This window comes from Passer domesticus, chromosome 3 (genome assembly GCF_036417665.1).
Source record: "Passer domesticus isolate bPasDom1 chromosome 3, bPasDom1.hap1, whole genome shotgun sequence".
NCBI classification, from domain to species: Eukaryota; Metazoa; Chordata; class Aves; order Passeriformes; family Passeridae; genus Passer; species Passer domesticus.
Window position 1 is genome coordinate 3,097,669 of NC_087476.1, and position 25,464 is coordinate 3,123,132.

Sequence of the window (25,464 nt, forward strand, 5' to 3'; positions counted from 1 at the left end):
TTCTAATGAAACACCAGGGTGTTTAAGTCTGTATAATCAGGCATGACAGTACAGAGGAGTGGAATTATCCCTCTGATTAATTATTTCTACTTTAATAACTTGGGGAGCCCCCACCAAGAGCAGACTCATGGTAAATGCAACTTGGGGCAGTCTCCAGTGAGTGTGCAGTCAAAACAGCAAGCCAGCCAGAAAGGGAAAAAAAATCAATTTTGGGTTTATTCACGGGGTTCTCAGAGTGCAGACTCAAAGCTGCAGACAAAGGATACAGGAATGCACAGTTTATCCCATGTGGAAATGGGATCCTGTGGGTCCAGAGCTCAAGGAGTGAGCCAGTTTTGGGGGACAAATGGTGGGACTCAGAGTACAATTCCACAGCACCTCCTTCCTCGTGGCACTGCTCTCCATAGCTTGGTTTGATGTTTCCTGCTCACCAGCTCAGCTTTAAAACTCAAAAAGGCCCAAAGCAGCTCCCTGAACTTCTCCTGTAGCTACACAGCAGAGCAGATCATGCTCCAAGCTTGGAGAGTCTGAAAAAGTTCCCCACAAAGTCAGCGTTTGGGGTTGTAAATCCAGTGCTGCAGCCCTGCCCACTGTTTCCAAACATGGGGAGTAAGTGTGTGCCAGAAAAATCATCTCCCCATCTTCCCTCGTGCTCCTCAGCTGATGCTGAGCTCATCCCAGTCTCAAAATCCAGGGGAAATCTGTCCTCTTGGCAGATTGCACCTGGGTCAGGCTGACAGGAGCTGCCTCAGGCAGGATTGACCCATTGGGCTCTTTCTGGAGGTGCCCCAAAATGTGCCCACAGCGCACTCAGAAGTTTTGTTTCTGTGGTAACTGATCCTATCCCTAACCTGTCCTGCCATGGAGTTTTTTTCAGTGCTAACAGACAAGTAAACTAGCACTTGTGTCTCATTTCCTTGGCATGAAGTGACAGAGAAGCAAAAAAGAGAGGGAAATAAAGTCTTATCCTCATCTTATGCCTTGTCAGCCTCTGTGAAATCCAGACTCCAGTGGGATAATTCCTGATGTGCTCCAAGGCAAAGCATTTCAGGAGCTGAATCATCTGGGGGATCATGAAATGTCTCCTGGTTCCTTTCCTTTCCTCTCCCTCCCCTCCCACTCTGTGCTGTAGTTATTATTTTGAAACAAGCTGGAAAGTTTTTGAGAAAAACTCTTATTGTAGATATCCTCAAGTCGGAACCTGGCTGAGGATTTTTTAAAGTCCTGTCATGAGGGAAATGACGTCTTGGTCTAAAGATCAGCATAATGCCTCCATTGATACTACAATTGGCCTACACCAAAATATTTTGGTACCACAGAATTATTTACTGACACCTTTGATTTGATTTTGGTTTAAGAGTTTTGATTGGGCACTCTGAAAATTGTCCTTTGACAGAGCTGCTGCTTTTTCCTACAAACACAGAATCCCAGAGTTGTTTAGGGTGGAAGGGACCTTAAAGATTATCCAGTTCCACACCCTGCCATGGGCAGGGACACCTTCCACTATCCCAGTTTGCTCCCAACCCTGTCCAACCTGGCCTGGAACATTTCCAGGGATGGAGCACCTCTCCTGTTTAAGTACATTTAAGTCAATGCCCCGGGCAGGGTTTAACTGGAGAGAAAATTACCAGGAAATAATAAAATTAATGTGATTTTAGGGTTTGGAGATGAAGTTGGAAGCTGACACAGCTCCTGAGGTCTTCAAAGATGGTTCAAGATCCAGCAAGGGCTGCAGCACCTGGCTCATGAAATCCTCCATTGCCATATCCTGTGAGGTTAGGCCGGGTTACAGACAGGAATTCCACTTTGTCCCTGTGAGAGCCAGAGGAAAACACAAACCTTTTGGAAACCCCTGAGCTTTCCCTCAGTGACCCTTTTGCCTTGGGAAGGAGCACCCAAGTGCTGCACCAGCAGGAGGAGTGGGTGCTGTGATGTCACCTGGGTTGTGTTGACATGGAATGCAGGCCATGTCCTGAGGCATCTGCAGGGGCATCACTGCTCTGGGAGCTGTGGGACAGTGTTGGACCTGGGTGGATTTGAGATGCTGCTCCTTACCCTCTCCTGTTTAGCTTCCCTGACCAGCACTGTCCAGGCAGGTTTTGTTTCTCAGCATTCTCAGCACAGAAGAGCTGCAGAACATTCACTTGTGGGTAAGTGAAATGGGTCTGGGCTTATTCCTTCTGCTGAGGGAATAAAGGTGTGGCCTGTGCTGCAGCCTGATGCACCTTCCACTCCCTAAACCAGGGTTTTATCCCACCTGCCTATGGGACATGGTCAATGGTGCATCCCACCCCAAATTCCCAGGCAGTGCTTGGCAAAGTTTAGGTTTGGGGAAGTGACAGCAATGTCACTTTGGGAGAGATCAAATAACAGATGCAGGGAGGGCATTCTCACCTTTTACTCTGCTGAGACCCACCTGCAGAGCTGCTCCAGCCCTGGGGCCAGCAGCAGGACGTGAAGCTGCTGGAGAGAGTCCAGAGGAATCCATGGAGCTGCTCCAAGGGCTGGGGTCCCCCTGCTCTGGAGGCAGACTGGGGGTGTTCACCTGGAGAAGGATCCAGGGAGAGCTCAGAGCCCCTTCCAGGGCCTAAAGGGGCTCCAGGAGAGCTGGAAAGGATTTTGGGACAAGGGATGGAGGTACAGGACATAGGGAATGGCTTCCCACTGCCAGAGGGCAGGGATGGATGGGATATTGGGAAGGAATTCCTGGCAGTGAGGGTGGTGAGGCCCTGGCACAGGGTGCCCAGAGAAGCTGTGGCTGCCCCTGGATCCCTGGACATGTCCAAGGCCAGGCTGGACAGGGCTTGGATCAATCTGGGATAGTAGAAGTTGGAGTTGGAATGGAGTTGGAAAAATGATTTTTAAATCCCTTCCAACCCCAAGCATTCTGTGATTCCCTGTTTCTCTGCTTCCATGGGTATTTCTGTTTCAGTGCTCAGGGATGTCCTGCCCCTGTCCAGCACAGGCTGTGACTCTGCTGAATGTGTCCAAAATGTCCCTTTTTGTACCCAGGCTGTGGCCTCCGACCATCCTACGAGTCCTTCCAGAAGACTGGCAAGAGGATTGGCACAGGGACAGATGTCAGGCCTGGGGAATTGCCATGGCTCGTGAGCATCCAGAGCCATGGGAAGCACATCTGTGGAGGCACCATCATCAGTGCACTGTGGATTCTAACTGCAGCCCACTGCTTTGCAGATGAGCTGTGAGTGCCCCAGGGGTGGGAGGGCAGCCCAGGCACAGGGTGGGGTGACTTTCCTCCAGGTGGGTGCAGGATGTGCATCTCCTCCTCTGCCACATTTGTGTGACTGAGCCCTAAAAACAGGGGTTGTCTCCTCTGGGGAAGACAGGCCCATACTTGAACACAGAAATGTGCAGAAACCTGCATAGCCAATTCCAATGCCTTTGGGCTTTTTGATTTTGTAGGGTTAATTCATTTCCTGCTGTTCCCAGAGCTTTGACTTCTGGAGATGTGGTTGGGTTCAAGCAGAAGGGAAATACTTTGAGGGATGTGGTTGGGTTCATCCTTCAGTACTTTGAGGAATGGCCTGAGTAGCCTTGAATAAATGCCCCCAATGCTATTCTGATGGCCCCAAACACATCTTGTGCACCTGTTCCAGTACCTTGTAAATGTGATGTATTCCATTCTAGCTCATTATATCCCCCAAATTACCTTTGCTTTCACACACCAAACACCTTTACCTCATGGAGACTCTGAATTTAAAACACCAAGTTCTGGATAAATCAACTCCATGCTGTATCCAGGGAAAGAGTCCAGCCCTCTGTGAGTCCCCTCCAAAATGTGGCAGCTGAGAGTGCTTGGTGACAAATGACCAGCGCAGCCTGAGCAGCTGGGTCTGAGCAGCCAGCCCAGGGCACAGAGATCCAAAAGATCCAGACCATTCCATCTGCTTGGTAGTGACTGGGTTATTTATAGTCTGCATTCACATTCTACCTCTGCACCTCTCTGCCCTGGAAATCATCCTTTCCTAGGAGTTGAGGGTAAATTCCTTGGGTATTTATAGCTGAACTGCCTAAGCCACCATCGTGCCCTGCTCTGGGGAGGAGGAACCAAAATTCGTAACCCAAATCCTTCACGTTCACCATGTCCTGTTGTGTTTTTAAGGCCAGCAGATCTGAGGGTGGCAGTGGGGAGAGTTGACCTCAGCTTCCCGCTGGAGGAGCACAACCCGGACAGCCTGATCCTGCACGAGGAGTTCAACAGAACCAGCCTGCAAAACGACATTGCCCTGATCCTGCTCAGCAGTCCCATCAAGTTCAGCATGGAGAAAATTCCCATCTGCCTGCCCTTCGTGTGTGACATGGACACGTGGCAGCACTGCTGGGCTGCTGGCTGGGAGGGCACAAATGCAGGTGAGGTGCTGGGGGAGATGAGTTTGCTGATGGAAAATGGGGTTTATCTATTTAAAGTGGCTGTCCTCTCCCATGAGGGGTTTCACAGGCAAAGTTCCACTCTCCACCTTCCTGGTTTATGCATCCAGACCAGCCCCAGCCTCTGCACATCCACCAGTTGCCTCTTCAGGGTAAAAATCAGTCACCAACAGACCCCAGGAGCAAAATCTGGGACTTATTTTGGCACCACATCCAAACTTTGGACCTCATTTTGGCAGCCAGATTAAGACAAACTCCACCCTGGTGGGTAAATAAGAACAGAATCATGACATTATCAGGGCTGGAAGGGACCTTAAAGCTCATCTTATTCCAATCCCCTGCCCACCTTCCACTATCCCAGGTTGCTCAGAGCCCCATCCAGCCAGGTCTTGAACACTTGTCACCTTGTAGGACCCTTGTGGGTAACTTCAGCTTGATATTCTATAAATCACCCAGTTAGGCTGGGTCTAAAATGGTCTGGACTAAAGGAAATGAAGGTCTATATTTGGCTTAATGCCTCTCTGAGCTGGATTGAATTATTGGTTCTGGCCACTCCTTCCTTCACTCATTTGGGACTGCAGATTGCTGTTGCTAATTGATCTCATTTAAGCCCTAATGAAAGCAGTTCCAGCACTGATTGTGACCCAAAATGTCTATCCTGAACAAATGTCACTAATTAGCCAATGAGCTGTTTCATTATTGGAAAGAATTAATCAGGACTGGGAGGGCAGGGGGTGCCTTGGAGCTTGAGTGGTCCTTCCCAGGATGCAGTAAGTGAATATCCCATTGAATCCTTGCTATTCTGCTCCACTTGCTGGGTTTTTTTCCCCATGAAACTTTGCATTTGCCTTCTTAGGCTTCATTTTCCTCCCTCAACAGTAACACACAACACTCTCACAGTTGTGAGGCTCTCCCACTTCACCAAGGTAACATGTTCCCAGAACAGAGGGGTTGCTGCAGAGTCCCTCTGACGGATTTTTTTTGAGCTCCTCTGTGCAAAATCCATGGAGCAGCTCTGGGGATTGGCCTCGTGGTGCTCTGTGGGCTCAGCTGACACAGATTCTACTTCCAAAATTTGGTGTCAATGTGCTCAGCCCCGGAACCCCCCACCCTCTGTCTGGTAGAGGCTTCAGAAGAAATCCAGCAGCAGCTGAGCGTGGGGAGAGGGGGTGTGAGGGTGTGATATGGGAAAAGCCAAAAGGTACAGGATCAGGGAATGGTTTGGGTTGGAGGGACCTTAAAACTCATCCCACCCCACCCCTGCCATGGCCAGGGACACCTTTCTCCATCCCAGGTTGATCCAAGCTCCATCCAGCCGGTCCTTGGACACTTAGAGGGATTCAGGGGCAGCCACAGCTTCTCTGGGCACCCTGTGCCAGGGCCTCCCCACCCTCACTGCCGAGAATTCCTGCCCAATATCCCATCTATCCCTGCCCTCTGGCAGTGGGAAGCCATTCCCTGTGTCCTGTCCCTCCATCCCTTGTCCCAAAACCCTCTCCAGCTCTCCTGGACCTCCTTTAGGCTCTGGAAGGGGCTCTGAAGACTTCCCAGAGCTTTCTCTTCCCCAGCTTCTCTCCATGACAGGAGAGCTTCACCTTCCTGGAGATTCCTCCACCAAAGCATTTTCATCTTTGGGCACTTCCATCTTAGCTGGAAAAGGGACGTGACAGCTTTCCAGCTTTTAGATCTTGTCATTCTCAGTTTCCTGAAGGTTCTGCGAGGATTTAACCCAGTGAAATATGAAACAAGGAGCGAGTTTCAAATGATCTGAAGGTCTCAGTTTTATCCTTTAGACTCAAGTTCACTTTAGAGAGAAACATGGGTGAAATATTTGGGGTTTCCAAATAGCCCAGCACATTTTTCAGTCTTTTTGTCACTTGCAGGTGCCAGCTGTGATTTCTGTGTTCCCAATCCAAGGGAAGAATAAATCAGATCTTTCCTTTGGGTCACTTTGTGAAGATACAGCTGGTCCCTGGGTGAGGCGTGGCATTGCAGCCCTCCCTGAGGACAACAATGTTTAGATTGGATATTAGGAAAAAAAATTATTTCCTGGGAGAGTTGTTGGGCATTGGAACAGCTGCTCAGGGCAGTGGGGGAGTCCCCACCTCTGGAGGAATTTAAAAGCCATGTGGATGTATACTGTATTTGAAGGGTGCCCCAATGAAGGAAGGAATGATGAATCTGACTCCAGGTTCTCAGAAGGCTAATTTATTATTTTATGATGCTATATTATATTAAAGAATTCTATGTTATACTATACTATAGAATACAGAAAGGATACTTACAGAAGGCTAAAAAGGTAATAATGGAACTCGTGACTCTTTCCAGAGTCCCGACACAGCTTGGCCAATGAATCAAAACAACTCACAGCAAAAAGCAATGAAACAATCACCTGTTGGATAAACAATCTCCAACCACATTCCAAAGGAGCAAAGCACAGGAGAAGCAAATGAGATAATATTGTTTTCCATTTTCTCTGAGGCTTCTCAGCTTCCCAGGAGAAAAATCCTCGGCAAATGGAATTTTCCTGAGAATATGAATGTGACAGATGTGGCACTTGGGGACAGGGATCAGAGGTGGCCTTGGCAGTGCTGGGGGAACAATTGGACTGGATGATCTCAAAGGTTGTTTCCAAAGTAAATTATTCCATGATTCTATAATTCTAAGATTAGAATGGGGAAATCTCAGTGGACTTTGATCTGCAGAGGCTTGCACAGGATCCCATGAAAAGCCCCTCAGACTGAGTTCCCAAAAAACCACAAGTGAGAAACCCCAGGTGTGCAGGACATCTCAACTCATCTCAGGTGATCACTGAGACCACCAGCAGGAAAATCCACCCCTTTGGGGGTTTCCCAGTAGTCTGGTATCCCTGGCAGTGTCCAAGGCCAGGTTGGATGGGGCTTGGAGCAGCCTGGGATAGTGAAAAGTGTCCCAGCCCATGGCAGGGGGTGGCACTGCATGATCTTTAAGGTCCCTTTCCACCCAAACCATTCTGGGATTCTGTGATAAACTCAGGAGCACAAACTCATCACTGCCAACACTTGGGGATCTCCTGTGACCCCAAAACCCCACGGTTCTGCCCAGAGACCCCATTGCCCTGAGATGCTTTAGAAATCCAGCTGAGATTCTTCCCAAGGGAAGCCTCCAGCTGCTCTGCAGCTTTGTTGATCCTTCTCTTTTCACTTGCTGCAGCATCCCGTGTGCTGCAGAAAGCAAGGATGAAGCTGATCAGCAGGGAGAAGTGCCTGAAGCACATCCCACACCTCGTGGGGGGAACGATGTGTGCTGAGACAGAGCAAGGAGGAGGAGAAGGAGGAGGAGGAGGAGGCTGCCAGGTAAAGGGACCATCCTGGTCTGCTTCACAGCCAGGTTACACCCCAAAAGGAGACAGGAATGGTTGTCCAGGAGCTTCAAGGCAAAAAAATTGGGAGGGAAGTTTAATCTGGGGGTGTTTAATTTAGATAAGAAGCATTTCTCAGGTGAGGCCTTGGCTCTGACCCAAATGTGCTTGGTTGGTCTGTGGGTGCCAGAATGAGTCACATCTTGTGGCAGTGTGTTGGTGACAGAGAATGAGGGACTTTTCAAGCTAAATTACAGTCTGAGCAGTGCTTGATATCAGGGAGCTGACACAAACACCCAAATGAGGCAAAACTCACTCACAGCTTGTGGCCTCACAACACATTCCACCCTCAGGATGGTTGTCCTGGTGTCAGATGAAGCCTGGAAGCCAAAAATTCACTTTGTCTTTCACAGCGTCCAAATTCCAACCCCTCTCCTGAGAGACTGACAAGGACTGGGCTCTCCTGCAGCCTCTGGTTCCAGGGTGAGATTTCCCTCCTCCACTGGGAAATGTTTTTTCTAGGAATCACAGAGGGGTTTGGGTTGAACAGGGTTTTAAATCTCACCCCCTGCCATGGGCAGGGACATCTTCCACTATCCCAGGCTGCTCCAAGACCCATCCAGGTGTGTTTTATACATGTCCATGGGTTTGGAGGGGTCTGGATGGGGAGACACATGGATGGACAGCTCCATCCTGTAGGAATTACTCAAACCAGCACCCAGGACAGAGAGAGATCCTCTAACCTTTAGGCAAAGGCAGGGGGCACCAGAACCATGGGATGCTCAGGGAAAGTTTGCTTTGCAAAATGATTTTGTGATTAGCCAGAGAGCATCTGCCTCTGAAACCATACAAGTGACTTTCCCCTCCACTAAATTAAATCTAAAAATGTTAAAAAGAAACCTGCCACAAGATAACATTAACATGATTAAAGGATTCAATGCCCAGCCCAGCCTAGCCTGAAGTTCTGTGGGTGAATGATGCTGGTGAAATAGCAGAAGCACTTGTTCCCAGCAAAATGAATCTCCTGGACTCAGAAAGCTGATGAAGAAGCTGTTTAGATCCACAATAATGACAGAGTTGTCTGAGAAATGAAGTAGGAATGTGAGATTTCCAAGCAGTGGAAGCACATGTCCTTTGCATGGGTGATAAAACTCAGAATTCAGCATCTCTCTGACTTTAGTGGGATCTTGACCAGGCAGGAATGCTTTGTAAACTGGAATAAAAGGAACAGGACAAAACCAGAGCTGAGGATAGAAGTTGTACTTTTCAGGGATGAAACAAGTGACAGGACTTGCCACCAGATTTTGCTGATTTGCTGGAGGGGAAGCGTTTTGCTGCTGGATGGTTTCCTGGATTTCTGAGAAGTGCTGTTAAAGCCATGGGGGACATTTTGATCTCAACAGGCTGGGTCAGCAACCTGGTGATGGCCTGGTATAGGACAGGGCTGAACCTGATGCTTCTTCTGCAGCAGGGACCACTGGGCAGAATCCCTGAATTATTTAGGTTAGAAAAGCCTTCCAAGATCATCAAGTCCATCCTGTGACCAACCCCCACCTTGTCCCCAGCCCAGAGCACTGAGTGCCACATCCAGACCTTCCTTGGACACCTCCAGAGATGGGGACTCCAAACCTCCCTGGGTATGCCTGACCACCCTTCCAGGGAAGAATTTTTTTCCAATATCCAATCTAAACCTCCCCTGGCACAGCTTGAGGCTGGTTTCCCTTGTCTTGGAGCAGAGCCTGACCCCCCTGGCTGTCCCCTCCTGTCAGGGAGTTGTGCAGAGCCACAAGGTCCCCCCTGAGCCTCCTTTTCTCCAGGCTGAGCCCCTTTCCCAGCTCCCTCAGTTATTCCTGGTGCTCCAGCCCCTTCCCCAGCTCCATTCCATTCCCTGGACACAGTCCAGCCCCTCACTGTCCCCCTTGGAGTGAGGGACAGAACTGGACAATCCACCTGCCCTGTGGGCAGTGCAGCCTCTCAAGCTTTGATTGCCTGTAAGGATTGCAGGGTTTGTGTCAGATGAGAGTGAGGGCAGATCTCAAAATGCCCAAATCCTTCACATCCTCATCTCTGTCGTGGAGACAGAGCAGCCCTGGGCATGGCATTGGTCTGCTCCATCCAGCTGTCTCCTGGGGAGCTGCCAGGCTCCAGATCTTGCATGGATCAGGAGCCACCCAGGAGTCCCTGGGGAAAGGCCAGGAAGGATTAGAAACTTGGGCAAGGCAGAGATTCCTGGTCAGGGAACAAACCCTGGAGATGCTGAGTTTGCTCCAGTAGCTGTAGCCCAAGGAAGTCTGGACACAGAGGAAATAAAAGCCTGATATTAACCTTTCCTGGGATTTGCTGAGGATCAGGATCCATGCTTTCATGCCCAGAGCCAGGCTAAGGCAGGAAAGTTTCTGGACTTGAGGTTGGAAATCCACATAATCCACATCAGGATCTAAATTAGTGAACTGTGGTGGAGGGAACAACTTTTCACACAGGGAGACAGTGACAGGACAAAGGAGAATGATTTTAAACCAGAAGAAGAGATATCTAGATGGGATATTAGGAAGGAATTCCCTGTAAGGGTGGTGAGGCCCTGGCATGGGTGAAGCTGTGGCTGCTCCATCCCTGGAAGTGTCCAAGGCCAGGCTGGACAGGGCTTGGAGCAACCTGGGATAGTGGAAGAAATTCTTCCTGATGTCCAACCTGAACCTCCCCTGGTGCAGCTTGAGGCCACCTCATGAATAGAAAAGCCAAGAATAAAAAGGCTCAGACATCTCACCAGCTGCCCTCATACCAGACCAGCCTAATTTGTGGATAACTGACCATGTTCCACTAATAACTCAAGGAGATTGAATAGCAGAGCTCCCAAGTATTTGTACCTAAAAAAAAATAATCCATTCCCTTAAAAAGAAAAATCTATTCTATCCCAACTCCCTGGCAGTTCTGCAGACAAATATATGGATTGGCTGGGAATTAACACTACCAGGAGCTGTAATTGACTTATAGTTCTATTTAGTCATAAACATTAACATTAATGGATGTTCAGGGGGTACAAGTGCTAAAGAACAGACACTGGAGATGGCCTATGTATTATTTTTTTGTGTGCTACATTTCTTCCATGACCCCATGAACCACAATTGATGTCTCATTCCTTGCTTTCTTAAGCATCTTTTGTTAGGCTCTGATGCAATGGTAACTTGAACAATAATTAGAGTATAAGGGGCTCACAAAGCAAATGCCTCCTTCAGTGCCTTCCCTGCCCAGGCAAAATTCAGTAAATGGCCCAATTATAGTTCAGAGGGGCTGTGGGGGGAGCTCTGATGTGGTGATTAGGACAAAGTGTGTTCAGCTGGAGTCACAGGTCACCTACAGTTCAGCAGCACATGAAGGGGGGCCAGGCCCTGCTCTGATTCCAGGGGAAGGAATCATTGTGTGACCCTCAGGAGCAGTGGGGTGGTTCCAGCTCAGGTGAGTGCTGGGCTGCAGGTATCCACCCCCTCCTACAGCCTGCAGCAGAGGGGATTTTGGCCATAAATCACACCGTGGTTGGGGTTTAAAGGACCCTTAAAGCTCACCTGGTTCCAACTTTCCACTATCCCAGGTTGCTCCAAGTCCTGTCCAACCTGGCCTTGGACATTTCCAGGGATCCAGGGGCAGCCACAGCTTCTCTGGGCACCCTGTGCCAGGGCCTCCCCACCTTCCCAGGGAACAATTCCTTCCCAATATCCCATCTAACCCTGCTTTCTTTCAGGTTAAAGCCATTCCCCCTTGTCCCATATCTGAAAATGCCTTTTAAAGCCTCTGGGATGCTCAAGGCTCTCATCCCACAGAGCTGGAGCAAAAGCAGAAGTTTTTCTGCAAACCTGGATGGGGTTTTCCAGCCATTTCACAAATGTCTGTTTTATAACCATCAGCATCTACAGAACCATCTTTCCATCAAGAGGGAGAAAAAAGCCCTGGTGATGGGAGTCACTGAGTTTGATTTAAGCATCTGTGCTGAAATGACATCAAGCCCTTTGTGTGTGTTTATTGCTCCCCATGAACTGAAATCCAGCTGAAGGCGTTTAGCTCACAGAGGGGCACTTGGCTCCAAGGCAGGACAGTGTCTACATTTAATTCCCTATTAGATATCCCAGGATATCCCCTGGTATCCCACTGCTCCCACCTCAAACTATGTCCCAGTGGCTGCAATGGGAGCCTGACACTTGCACTGGAAAAGATCTGGCATCCTTTCACAAGATTTTGCCTCCTTTTGCTGGTCCAAACATGGCCCCAAAACTGCCACAAAAGACTCATGAAATAGAATTTTCTGAAGGAAAGAATCCTGCAAATGAAAACTGTGTTTTTATAGGTAGTTGTCATGGATTCAAGGAGAAGAGCACAAACCAGGGTAGTGTGGTCAGTCCGTGAAGCTGCTCAAAACACCTGAACAGAGGTGGTTAAATTATGGTCTGCCTGCAGTCTGTAGGGATGGGGAGCATCCACAGGAGCTCTGAGGTCCTTCTGCCTATCAGCCAGATGTTCCCTGGGGCCAGGAGTCAAAAATATCCACATTTCAGTCCAAAGTTATTACAAACTGCACAAAAGTGCTTTATTATTGTATCTTACCTTAAAAATAGAATCACAGATTCACTGAGCTTGGAAAAGCCCTCTGAGATCAAGTCCAGCCATTCCCCCAGCACTGCCAAGCCCACCACAAAACCATGTCCCCAGGTGCCACATCCACCTGTTTTCTGAACATTTCCAGGGTTGGTGACTCCACCACTGCCCTGGGCAGATGTGCCAGGGCTGGACAACCCTTTCACTGAAGGCATTTTTCCTAATATTCAATGTAAACCTCCTGTGGTGCAATTTGAGGCTGTTTCCTCTTTTCCTGTCAGAGAGAGGGATCCACACCCTATCATCTCATGGATTTCCCATCACTGAACTGTTGCTACCACCACAAGGTGTTTCTTTTCCCCGAGGGACAGATTGTTTCAAGCAGGAAGGTGCCCTGGGAAGCCCCAGAACAAAGCAGTGGAGAGGTGTTTCTGCATTTGCAGAATCTCAGTTTTCTTCTGAAGGGTGCTTTGATGTGCAGCTCACAAGAATCAGAACAGTTTTTCATGAGTTTTTAGGGCTTTCATTACTTTATCATTTCATGGTGTGGGCAGACAAGTGAGCACGTGCAGGGTCTGATGGCTTTATTCCTTAATCTGTGAGAAATTAATTCCCAATGCAAGACCCTGAGATGATGAGGAGGATGATGTTGGGTGTCTCTTGTGCTTTCTTCCTCTGGGTAGCAGATTTTATTCCCTCAGACTGAAGCTGTTTGGGAGTCCAGCTTGGCTTTGTGTGCCTGGTGGGGAGCAGAACACCTCTGGATCCAGGTGAACACAAAATCCCAGCTTGCCCTGGGAGTGGGGAATGGCTGTGATGACTCAGAGGAGCCATTTCTCATTCCATGACAGCTTTGAGGGGAAGCTGTGACTCACAGGCACATCCAAATTCTTTAAAGGAATTGCCAGCCCTGTGGAAGGGGGTGGTTCAACCATCTAACTAACATGTTCTGAGATTCCCAAAACTCTTGCAAGGAGATTCCTCACCAAGGGTTCATGGAGAAACTGGGCTGTCATGAAGTGGAAGGGATTTGAACAGAGAAAGAACTTACAGGGATAGTTTTGTTGGCATCCGTGCAAGGAATTTTGATGTTCCAGGAGGGCAAATGCCAAGATAACCAAGTTGGCCAAAGCCACAGTGTTATTCTAAGGGGTCTAATTGAAAGGTGGCTGTGCAGAGGTGCAGCAGATCCCATTTATTCTGAGTGACTGGGGGTTAAAACAGCAGCTGCAGCTCGTTATTGATAAAGAAAAAGTAATGGATGTATGGAGAAGCAATTCCAGCTGTACACTGGCCATAATAGGCTCTAATTTAGCTATTACCATGTCAGAAGAACTATGGATAGTCCTTCAAAAACATCAGCTTGAGGCTCTGGGGGGGTCAAAAGGGCAATGAGAGCATTAGGAATTATTAGGACAGGAATAAGTGGCAAAGCAAATGTGTTGTGCCAGGGCACGACTCCTGGGAGCCTCCCTGTGTGTGATTCCCGTCCATTCCATCTGAGAAAGGAGTGGTCATTTCAGAAAAGGAGGGAAGTGGAACAGGAAGGATGAACAGGGACATGGAAGAGCTCCTGACAGCACAGGGAATAGCAGAGCAAGACTGTGAGGCTTGCAGGAGAGATGTCTGATGGGGATGTGACACATTCCCAACCTCGTGGGCAGCATGGAGCGGAGTCAAGAGCTGTCCTGGTGTCACGGCTGCTCCAAGGACATGAAGGAGGGGTGTCTGATGGCCTTATCAGGCAGCAGACCTAAAACAAAGAGAAGGAAGTGTTTTTTCTTCCATCAGATAATTAAACTATGGGAGTCGCTGACCAGGATGTTGTGGGTATTTATCCTAAGGGATAAATGGATTCAAAAAGCAATTAGGCAATTTCCTGGATGAAGATCTCTCTGAGGCCATTAACCACTGGGATGTAAATACAACTCTGTAAATACTTGTCCTGCTCCTCCTCCTCCTCCTCCCCTGAGTACTTGCTGCAGATGACAGCCAGAGACAGGAGTCTGGGCCACAGGGCTTGGGCCAGAGGCATCTGCACTGTCTGTGCCACTGCAGTCACTAATGGCCCTGCTGACGTCACAGTGGGTGAATTTGGGTCATCTTCTCCCATTTTCCAGCCAGGGGATGGAGGGACAGACGAGCTGAAGGTTCTCAAAGGGTTTGTGTGAGAGGAGTCCAGCTGCCCTGGTGCCTTTCTGACACCTGCACGTAAATGTGGCCACAACCTCCTTCCTCCCACTTTGAAGACAGCTGGAAACACCTGGGCAAATGATGTTTGCCAAAGCCTCTGCCTCCAGCAGCCAGGGCAGCTCTGATGGGCACTGTTGTTATTCCCAATCTTGTTATTCCTGTGCTGATTGCCCCCAATTTGCACAGAGCTCGCCAACATGAAAATGAAACCAGCAATGACTTGCGGGGATTGTGCATCCACCTAATGAGGATCAGATGAGTTGTTCTCCCACCCCCAGAGCTTCTCCCACCTCGGAAGATTTATGTGGCTGAACATGTTTGTTCTGATCAATGACTGTGCTGCAGACACGAATACAAATGTAAAAGAGAGATTACACTTTTGATCCAAAGCCCACTAAAGGCAGCAGAAAGACTCCTGATGCTCAAAAAAAAAAAAAAAAGGTTTTGGCTGCAGTGAAAAAGATGAAATTTTTGGTCAGCTTCAGTGAACAAAGCACCTTGTTAGGCAGTGACAGATTTTATACAACCCACAGCTATTTATCAGTGAACGTATCATTGCCTTCACCTCTCCTAATGGGAGGATTAACTTGTTTAAGGCAGGAATTCAGCACCAGATCTGATTTGTTGCGTTTGCTTTTCACTCATCTTCAAGATGACAAGAAACATGAAACAGAAGCAAAGCTGCTATTTTTAGTTTGGTTTTTCCCTTCCAGAAACTTGGCACTTAGAGGGAAAAGCAGGAGCAGGTATCTGGTGTGTGTTGCTGACCAGGATTGTTTCAGCACCAGGATACAGAAGCCTGAAAAGGCAGCCTTTAATAATTCTTCCATCCTCAGAGTCATTAACCTGAGCGTTCATTAAATTAGTGTTACTGGAAGCATCACAGAGCTGAGATAATTGTCCCAGCACTCAAAAACTCGCTCCTCCCACACCCTCTCCTACACAAGGATGGAAAACCTTGGGCCAGCATTCCTGAAGGCTTAAGGTGGATACAGGGATATTCAGAAATGTCCGAGGACCGAGTTTATTTTCTCCATCTTTACTCCTATAAAAAACAGGCTCCTGATTCATCCGGGCTGCCGCTGTAATTATGTGAGATTATCACACGGGAGAGGATGATTTGGCCCATTTTGTGATAAAATCCTCATGTTAAATAGCTGAAGTTAAGAGAAATGGCATGTGAGAAGTAGTACCCAGGAAGCAGAGCAGCTCAGGCCGTGTGGAAAGAGATCAGGATTTGGGTCCCAGGGCTTGAGGATTAGGGAAATGGATTTGCAGCTGCTGTCTGGGCTGCTCAGAGCTTTCCTGAACTCCCTCTCTGCCCAAGTTTTAAATCACTGATCCCACAAACATCCCCATTTCTCCACCAACCGGGCAGGGAACCAAACTCTTGGTTTTCTGAGGTTGAGATGACCCCGAGGTATTAGAAAGTCTCTTTTTTCCCAGCCCCACGACCGAAGAAGAAGTTGAGATTCGTTGGTTCTGCTTTTCGAGGTTGTTTATTTTTTCGGATCTATTACATTCTTTCTCTGACCTGCTGAGATCTGTCCTGCAGCTCTGACTGTGGCACAGTCTGTGCATTTGGGGTGGCGTTAACTTTTTACACTAAGAACTACATGTGCTTTATTTACAATAATTTTCCAATACCTATCACCTATGTTAGACAGTCTGTCGCTACTCTAAACCAATCCAAAAGTGTCACCATCCCAGCAGAAGACAGAGAACAAGAAGGAGGAGAGGAAGGACAGGACACACCCAAATTCCTCCATCTTGCCTCTTGAACCCCCATTCTAAACCCCCAAAATTCTACTTTTTCACCCTGTGACAAATGAACAATCATTCTACTCAAACTCTTGTGGCTTGTAAATCTTCACACAAAGTTGGTGATTTTTTTCCATGGGCTAAAATCAAAGGCATGGGTGGTTTTGACTCCGTGCAAAGGTCTCTGAGCCCCTTGCCAGGGTCTTGAATCACCCAGGGCAGCCAGAGGAATGTCCTGAGTGCCGACACCAAACGGACGTGGTTAAAGAGGAAAAGAGGGGAAGAGAGGATCTGGTTGGAGAGGGAAGCAGGGTTTAAATGGGGATCTCTGGCTCTGCTGACACCTTGGGAGAGTCGCATCCCTGCCCTGCTGCGGCTTTCCCAGCCCTGACCGCGATGCGACAATTCCCACGGGGACAAACACAGGGCATCAGGAATTCACTCCAAATCAAATTGGAGGCTGAAACTGATCTGTGCAGGGGCTCGGCCGGTGCTGAAAAACTCCTTTTTTGAGCATCCCGGGCTCCCGTTCTCGTTATCCCCGTGTGGGAGGCTCCCAGCTCCTTCTTCTCACTCCCAGGATAATGACCTCACCCCTTCCTGCCCCGAGGGGATCCGCAGTGAAATCCCGGGAATGGAATCGTGTGTGGATGCTCATTCATCCCAACAGGATGCCACTGCCAAGGACGCCCACAATGCGCGGCTCCAAGGTCACCTCTGTGGTTTTCACGGGAATTCTTGGCTCAAATGTGGTCAGGAAACCTCTTTTAGATGCTGAGTCTGAAGAGGGTCCAGCAGCACTGCTTGAGATGCAGCAATGTGGCTATAATAACAACTAACAGTGTTGATTTTATGTTTGGACTCAACAATCTGAAAGGTCTTTTCCCGCCTAAATCTCTGGTCTTTGTTAGTCCTTTCCAGCTCAAGATATTCTGTGATTCCACAAACATTTCCTCTGCATTTATCTTAATTTTTACCTCCTGAATAAATACTGAACTGAAAAAAAAAAGAAAAAAAAAAGAATATTAATGACCAGAGCCCTCCAGCTACTAGAGTGGGAATTCAGCCATAAACTTCAGCCAGTGCTGATGAGCTGCACAGGGAACTTCAGCCCCTTCCTTGCTCATTAATTAATGTGTGTTAGCTCAGGGTAGCTGCTGGCAGAAGAGGTTTCATCCATTAATGACAAAGATGTTTCCCAAAGTAGTGTGCAAACAGGGAAGGACAACATTTCCCAGTAAAGTTTGCTGTCTTGGGAAATGGATTTGTATTGAATTTGTTTATCACAAGTGCTGGTTAGAAAAGGTGGAAAAAAGATTCAAGCCCACTGTGGAAGGAAATTTCTTTACAGCAGGGATGAAGGACAGCACTGAAGATGTCCTGGAATCCCACAATGGTTTGGCTTGGAAGGATCTTAAAAATCCTCTAGTACCTTCCACTATCCCAGGTTGCTCCAAGCCCTGCCCAGCCTGGCCTTGGGCATTTCCAGGGATCCAGGGGCAGCCACAGCTTCTCTGGGCACCCTGTGCCAGGGCCTTCCCACCCTGACAGCCAAGAATTTTTTCCAAATATCCCATCTATCTGTGCCCTCTGGCAGTGGGGAGCCATTCCCTGTGTCCTGTCCCTCCATTCCTTGTCCCCAGTCCCTCTCCAGTTCTCCTGGAGCCCCTTTAGGCTCTGGAAGGGGCTCTGAGGTCTCCCAGGATCCTTCTCTTCTCCAGATAAACACCTCCAGCTCTCACACAGCCTTTCCTCAGAAAAGTGTTGCACCAGCCTTGGGTGGATTTTGTGCTGCTTTCTCTTATCTCTGGGCTTGTGTCCAGAGATCCCAGAGCTGGATGTGCTCTTGGTGCTCCAGCTACAGCAGCTACCAGGAGAATATTCCTCTTTTTGAGGTGGCTGCAACCTGCATTTGAAGCCTTGCCCATGCTGGGTGAGTGGTGGTTGTCCTTGCAGCAGCAGGAAAGTTTTCAGGGAAGTGACTGTGGCTTCAAGAAGGATTTGTCAGGATTATTGTTTGTCTGCTGCCCAGTTCCTGGCTGCCAGCCCCCAAAATTCACAGTGGCAGGTACCCAGCACCTCCACGCAGCAGCTCTGCAGAGGAGACAAGGACTGGGTGAGCAGTCACAGCAAATGTTCCTTTTCTCTCTGGGATGGTGTCTCCTGCTGACAGGTCCCAGGTATCCTCCTGGGGCCTCAGGAGCACGTGGAAAAGGCTGGGAATGACAGGGACTCAGTGCACTGAGCCAGAGCTTGGGACTGATCCCTTCCTCTTACCTCTTCTTATCTATTTATTCCGCAGGATCTCAGCACTGAGCTGCGAAATTTCGAATGCAAATTCCCTTTTTTCCCCTCCCCAAATCCTCACGAACCTGTGACAGAGATTGATTTTCCCACTCAGGCTGCTCTGAGGGACCTGAGGCTGTTTCCAGCTGTAACATTCCTGCTTCTGCCACAGGTGGACAGCGGGGGACCTCTGGTCTGCAGCTACTGGAACACCGTGAAGTGGTTCCAGGTCGGCATCATCAGTGGAGGAAACCCAAACCACAGGATTTTAACACCTGTTTACAGCTACCAGGACTGGATTGAGAAGGAAACAGCCATAAGGGGAAAACCTTTCTTCACTGAGGGTGTGGACAGTGGAGCGCATCTCAGGGTTGCTCGTTCCAGGGCTGGAACACAGGTGGTGTTTCTGGGGTATTGTCCCCTTTTATTAATGTTTTTAATTGCAATTACATTACCCTGAGAGAGGGTTTTTGAAAATAAAAGTCAGAACTGCCACTTCACTCTTTTTTCTGAGGCCAACCTGCTCAATGTCACTGACACGGATACAGCGACCAACAGGAGTATTGTAATTTTGGGGTGCCCTGTGGCAGAAGAAATAATTAATCTGACTCCATGTTCTCAGAAGGCTAATTTATTACTTTATGATACTATATTACATTAAAGAATACTATACAACGCTATACTAAAGAATACAGAAAGGATGCTTACAGAAGGCTAAAAATGTAATAGTGAAACTCGTGACTCTCTCCAGAGTCTGACACAGCTTGGCCCCAATTGGCCAATGAGTCAAAACAATTCACATGAAACCAATAAAACAATCACTTGTTGGATAAACAATCTCCAACCACATTCCAAAGCAGCAAAACACAGGAGAAGCAATGAGAAAAGAATTTGTTTTCCTTTTTCTCTGAGGCTTCTCAGCTTCCCAGGAGAAGAATCCTGGGCAAAGGGATTTTTCCAGAAAATATGACTGTGAAAAGGGAGATGTCCCATTGAGACAGGGAGGGAGGCAGAGGGTGGAGAAATGAAATGAAGGAGGCAGGATTTGGGCAAGAAGGGCCATAATCCCCTGGAAAACACAGACATTCCACACTGCTGGGTCACACTGGACTCAGTTGCTTGCTAAGCTCAGACGCCAAGTGGAGATGTGGCATCTGAAGGTGCTGATCCCCTTGGGAAGTTGAAACCCAGAGGAAGAGATTTGCTGCCTCATTATCATTAGATGTTGTGGGATAGCTCTGGGCTTTTGAATCTTACAGATCAGCTGGACTAATTTATTTTAGTCTAATTTTAACTAATTTTATTTTTATTAAGAGCACCCACAGAGAGCTCAGCCCCTCCTCAGGTGCTGTCAAACTTCTGGGACAGAACCACTGAGGCACTGGAAGAGGTTGCCCAGAGAAGCTGGGGCTGCTCCTGGATCCCTGGAAGTATCCAAGGCCACTTGGAGGAACCTGGGATAATGGAAGGTGTCCCTGCTGTGGCAGGGGGTGGGATGGGGTTTAAGGTTCATTCCAACCCAAACCATTTTGTGATTTTGTGATGAGAGAAGTGTTTGGGGACTATCCAGAAAATGCTGCCTACAAAAACCCTTCAGTCTTATAAATAATCAAAATTAATCCTTTTCAAGTCAATGGCAAAGCAAAAGGAAAGAGATTTTATTTTTTTTCCACTCTATTAGAAGTGTTTTTTTCCTGAATTGCTGAGAGCTTCACATCCCAGCTCCACATCCCAGCCTGAGCAGGTCCTCCACATCCTTCCATTCTACACATGGTCCTTTATCAATCTCCAGCATTCCAAACATGTTCTGCTGTTCACAAGGAAGGTTCAGCTTTTCTTGGAAGTGATGGGGAAGGAGAGAGGGAGCAAAGTCCCCTTCATGTCCCACCTTTGCATAAAAGCACCTGCAATTTGCAGCAATGATAAAACCCAGTGAATGTGCAATGGGACAGAACCTCACAAATTGGTTTTAATTACCTTGATATTTTCTGGCTAGCTGGCAGAAAAGCCTTGTAAATGAGAATTAATTCATTTACCTTAAGCTAATGCAAACCCATCTTGGCATAAAAGTCAGGCTTTATTTTCTGTGTTATCTGAGCAGAAAATAATGCTTAATTATTATTAGTTCTGAGTAATGCTTATGAAAATTGCTCCACATTAATTTCACATGGCTGACTGGCTAATGGATGCATAAGGGTCTTGTAACCCTTTGCAAAAAGACTAATAAGAGCTAAAAACAAGGGGAATATATTACTTTAACAGCTATTAGTAGCAGACAGTGTCTGCTGGCATTAATACCTATATTTATTTTCCTTTCTATTAATAATATATCAACAGATTCTGGAAGCCATGGACGTCAGGAAATATTTCCTAATGTTGCAATCTCTTCAGCTGCGGAATTGTTTCCCCCAGAGGAAATGAGAGAAGTCCTCCTGCTTAAATTATTTTAATGTAGGGGTTGTATAAAGCACTTTTGTCTCCAGCACATGGCAGGGAAAAAGCCTGGGCTTACAGGGGCCTGCAAAATGACCCAGTAGGTCTTTTCCATCAGAAGCATTTGCAAATTGATCATGGTCTGTGCTAAATGAAGGCAGGGCACTGCTGCTCTGGGCTTTGATTCATCCTGCTCTTTATTTATTCAATGGATTTGGGGATAAGTTTGTGCTTGGTGCCTCAATTTCCCTGCTTGTAAATTGAGAGCATGAAAGAGGCTCGTGTTCCTATGTGGAGCATCACTTCTGCAAGTTCAGACCAGAAATAAGCAGGGAAAACCTTTCCCTCCTTATTTAAAACACCATAAAACTCAGTAAACTGAATTAATCTCTGTTACTTCTTCCACTGTTCAATAATTAGGGTGAGACAGGACACGTCTGTTTAACATTTCCAGGCTTCAATTAGGTCTGATGAAAACATCTTGATGCTGTGTTCTTTTCTGAGGGTATTTCGGTTTTCAGGGAGTGTTCTGATTGTGGATTTGATGGGAATATTTTGGAGTCACTCAAAATAAAAATGCATATGCTCAATGGGACATGTTGATTTTTTAGCTTTCCAGCATTGGTGTAAATGTTCATTCTGTTATAGTATTCTGTATTTGTAGAATCCCAAAATGGTTTGAGTTGGAAGGGACCTTAAAGACCATCCCATTCCACCCCATGCCATGGGCAAGGACACCTTTCACCATCCCGGGTTGCTCCAAGCCCCATCCAACCTGGTCTGGATACTTCCATGGATCCAGGGGCAGCCACAGCTTCTCTTTTGGGTTTAGAACATCAAAGTGATGCATTTCCAGGCTGAAGGACCTCAACGTTTATGCTTGAGTCTGTAGCTGGCACAGTTAATTTTTTGTCCTAACTTACATCTTATTTCTTATTGCTCCTCCCTTCTTTCCAGAGGCAGATTTTGTTTGCAGCACTACACCTTTAGCAGCAAGTAAACAGGATATGGAAATGCTTAGAGACCTGGGAAAACATCTGTAAGAGGATTCAGGGAGGGGAAAAAAAATAGGAGGATATGAGTACTCAAGCAGAGAAAAGAGGTGGTCAGGAGCTGCTTGCACGTTTTGCTGAGGAGATAAGAAGAAAAGCTCCCGTGAGCACTGAAGGCAGCAATTTAAAAGCCAATACATCAAAGTAATTTTGGCTTAGTTCTGCAGAGATTAAGGGCTTTGTGTATCCACGTGTTTCCCTGCCTGCCCAATCCCAGCTGGCAATCGCACGCCAGCTGGAGCAGGGAGCTGGGAGAGCTGAAGATGATGATGTTTGTGCAAATTTGGCAGCAAGAGCTGGTGGAGGTGAAGGGTGGGGAGGGCTCCAAGCACATTTATGTGGCTCCACCCCAGAGAAGGAAGGTGGGAAAAGCAGCAATCCCCGCTCACAGGTAACTGCTGCTGGAGAAGTCCAACTTTTGCTCATCCTCCTGATGGAAGGTGCCCCTGCCCATGGGATGAGCCTTAAGGTCCCTTCCAACCCCAAATATTCCATGATTCTGTGATTCAAGGGGATGATCCCACACCTGCCACCCAGCTCCTTCTCAGTGCATGTCACCTGGGGGGATCTGAAGACAAAGCAGCTGTCCCTGTAGGGGACTGAGCTTTCCCATTTTCTCCTTTCCCAGCCTGGATTTCTTCACAGGGGTAAAAGACACTAAAAAGCCTAGGTTTGTCTTCTCCTGCTCCCCTCAGCACCCTGAGCACCTCTTGGTCCTTGAGGAGGAGGCAGAGGGCACACATGGTTCTGACTGTGACCATTGCCATCCATTTGTCACTCCTTATGCACTACATGGACCGAAATGTGATTTTTATTGATAATAATGTAGGTTTTGAGGCGGAGACTGGGGGCTGTACAGGATCAGAACCTGTTCCCATAATTCCCAGTGCTTTCACTTATGGTTTTCATGCCATTTTTCAGAGTGAGAGCTCTGTTTATCCTTCTGTAAGCATGGGAATAATTAAAGAGCAGGGATGTCCCTTGGGACACACCAGTGGTGAGAGTGATTAATCACTGATATTAATTGAAGGTGGCTCTGGGACACAAAACACCACTGACATTACTGAACTCCTTGATTTGTTGAAAAAAACCCAACTGGTGAACATTTCTGGTGTCAGGCTGAAGACACTCAGGACCATCCCAGGTGGCTCCAAGCCCAGTCCAAACTGGCCTGGAACACTTCCAGGGATCCAGGGGCAGCCACAGCTTCTCTGGGCAACAAGAGGAGCAGCTTGGCCACCTCTGGGCAGACCCCCCTCCTTCACTGTTCTGCCACTGGTCACTGCTCCTGGTGGTTAATAGGGTTTGTAAAATGGCAGCAACTGAGCTTAGAACACCCTGCAGCACCAGGAAACATCTTCTTTTTGGGTATTTCCAACTATCTGCCTCCCATGTCCTTTTCTGGGGGTGCTCTGTGCTCTCTAACAGTTCTTGTATTCACAACTGTCCCATGGTGACTCATTGCTCCAAGGGCTTTTCAGTATGGAATTCCCTTTGTTCCCAGAGACCAAACCACTAAAACTATTTGCCAAAGTGCATTTGACTCCTCTGCTGCAAAGTTTGGGCTTCAACACAATGCTGGAATGTAAAATTTCCTCTTTCTTAAGGCTTTTGAGCTTGTGTGTCTTAATACCACCTCTGCAGGCATTGACAGCATTGTGAACAACTCCAGAGCTGCTCATGTGCCTTGGAAAATAAATTGGGGAAAATAAAGGGGGGAAAAAGGATGATTTAGGCACTGAGTGCAGACACAGGAGTGTTGAGAGTTTTTTTGCAGGACAATGAACACGTACAACATATGCACAATCCAGCTTTCTTAGAAATTGAGTAAGGCCACCATGCCCTTGAAGGACACGAGAAGAGAAGAACATGCTCAAAAGCAGACAGTTCAGGATGCAAAGGCAGACAAGAAAATCACAGAAAGACGCTTGAAGAAGGAAGACTAACTAAAATTAACTGATATATTAAAATGCATGCTTAAAAACATTTAACCAATCATGTACTAGCTTGAGGTGTGAACAACAGAAAAAATATAAATAAAACTTGCTTTTTGTAATAAATCAGCTCCACTTGATCATATTGATCATGGTGTGATGTCCCGTTAATGATCCTCCACAATACAGGAGCACAGCTCTGCAGCAGCACTTTGAGAGCCTAGAAAAAAATCTGGGAATCGCCTTGGTCTGAACAGAATCATGAGAAAGGCCAAGGGAAAAATAGGAAGTGATCTGTTAACTGTGAGCAGGAGTTTACAAACAACCTCTGAAACCCAAAAATTCTGGGCCAGTGCTCCACATATTCCTCCATTCCAAGCTGCACAAATAATTTGTCCTGTTGTGCAACTTTTGGCCAGCAACTCGAGGCAAAAGTGATGCTCTACAGAGCAGAGGGCTTTGTTAGGATGGGAGGGGACCCAAGAACGGGAACAGCTCCCCTGGGAATGGTCACATTCCCAGGGCAGCCAGAGCTCCATGAGTGTTTGGACAATGCTCTCAGGGATGCACAGGGTGGGATTCTGGGGATTGTCTTTTGTATGGTCAGGATTTGGACTTGGTGGTCCTTGTGGGTCCCTTCCAATTTAGGATATTCTGATTCTAGGAGTAGTGCAGGAGGTTAAGGGACATTTTGGGAAAATCCAGTCGTCTGAGTGCCAGAGTCCCTGCTCAGCTCTGCTCACGGAGGAGGAGCAGGAGTGGGAGGCTGGAGCTGGGTGTGTAGGGGGAGCCTGAAGATTCCCAAAGTGTTTATTCAGGGTGGGTCCAGTTGATGGTGCCTTGTGACAAGGGAGTTGTTTTGTGGATGGTTGAGCTGCTGTGGCTGCGTTGGCACAGCTGGAAAAGCAGGATGAAGACTCTGGTGCAGAAGGACCTCCCAGCACATCCTGGTTTTCACATCCAAGGAGCCAGGGACGTGGGCTCAGGGTGTGCTGCCACTCGCAGATCTCTCCAGTGCCCCACATTTGAACCCCTTTACCAGAGGGTGCTGGCACTCCCCATCCCTCAGGGGAATTTCATTCTCTCCAAAATGCTCCATGCGCTGGGAGATCTCTGGGTGTGACCTTGTCCTGTTCTTTTTGGCTGTTCCTCCTCTGTCAGGAGGAGTCAGATCTTGGCCAGGACCTTTCTGCCCCATGGACTGGCTCTGTTGTGATGGAATTCACATTCTTTATGCCAACACATGTGGTGTTCTGTCTTAGACTTGTCCCCAAATCTGCGTCAGTGATTTTGCTGTTGCTGGGCAGGGCTCGCAGAGCATCAAAACTTTCCCTGTTTCCCATCCCACCTGACCAGTGAAGATGCTGGGAGGGAAAAAGGAACTGGGAGGGGACACAGGTGACCCCAAATGACCACAGGGATATTCCATACCACACAGTGCCATGCTCAGCAGTAAAATCTTGGAGAAAGAAGGAGAAAAGGGGGTGTGTTT

At 47.8% G+C, this 25,464-nt stretch overlaps 1 protein-coding gene and 1 long non-coding RNA gene across 5 annotated transcripts; one reads left to right on the forward strand and one right to left on the reverse strand.

Annotated features, from left to right (window-relative positions):
• Positions 1-198: 198 nt before the first annotated feature.
• LOC135295811 (uncharacterized) lies at positions 199-1,948 on the reverse strand. Its single transcript, XR_010357868.1, has 2 exons — positions 1,840-1,948; positions 199-527 (listed from the first exon to the last, which is right to left on the reverse strand). It is a non-coding gene; the product is annotated as an uncharacterized LOC135295811 (long non-coding RNA).
• Positions 519-24,110, forward strand: LOC135295809 (serine protease 55-like). Of its 4 annotated transcripts, XR_010357867.1 has the most exons (7): positions 519-2,150; positions 3,013-3,202; positions 4,124-4,371; positions 7,582-7,724; positions 8,143-8,212; positions 18,726-18,950; positions 19,868-24,110. XR_010357867.1 is itself a non-coding variant. In XM_064411566.1 (6 exons), exons 1-6 carry the CDS (start codon positions 2,042-2,044, stop codon positions 19,928-19,930), a joined length of 978 nt encoding a protein of 325 aa, XP_064267636.1. In that variant the 5' UTR covers positions 519-2,041; the 3' UTR covers positions 19,931-24,109. The 4 variants fall into 4 exon arrangements, 3 of the variants coding, with proteins under 3 accessions (XP_064267636.1, XP_064267637.1, XP_064267635.1); XM_064411566.1 differs by lacking the exon at positions 8,143-8,212 and having other exon boundaries at positions 19,868-24,109; XM_064411567.1 differs by lacking the exon at positions 19,868-24,110 and having other exon boundaries at positions 18,726-19,053.
• Positions 24,111-25,464: the final 1,354 nt, after the last annotated feature.

Bases quoted from the DNA above. Each gene is read 5' to 3' on its own strand.
- LOC135295809 (XM_064411566.1), top strand. From the start codon at position 2,042: ATGCTGCTCCTTACCCTCTCCTGTTTAGCTTCCCTGACCAGCACTGTC. The intron at 3,203-4,123 runs GTGAGTGCCCCA...TGTGTTTTTAAG, and splicing joins CACTGCTTTGCAGATGAGCT to GCCAGCAGATCTGAGGGTGG. The intron at 4,372-7,581 runs GTGAGGTGCTGG...CACTTGCTGCAG, and splicing joins CTGGGAGGGCACAAATGCAG to CATCCCGTGTGCTGCAGAAA.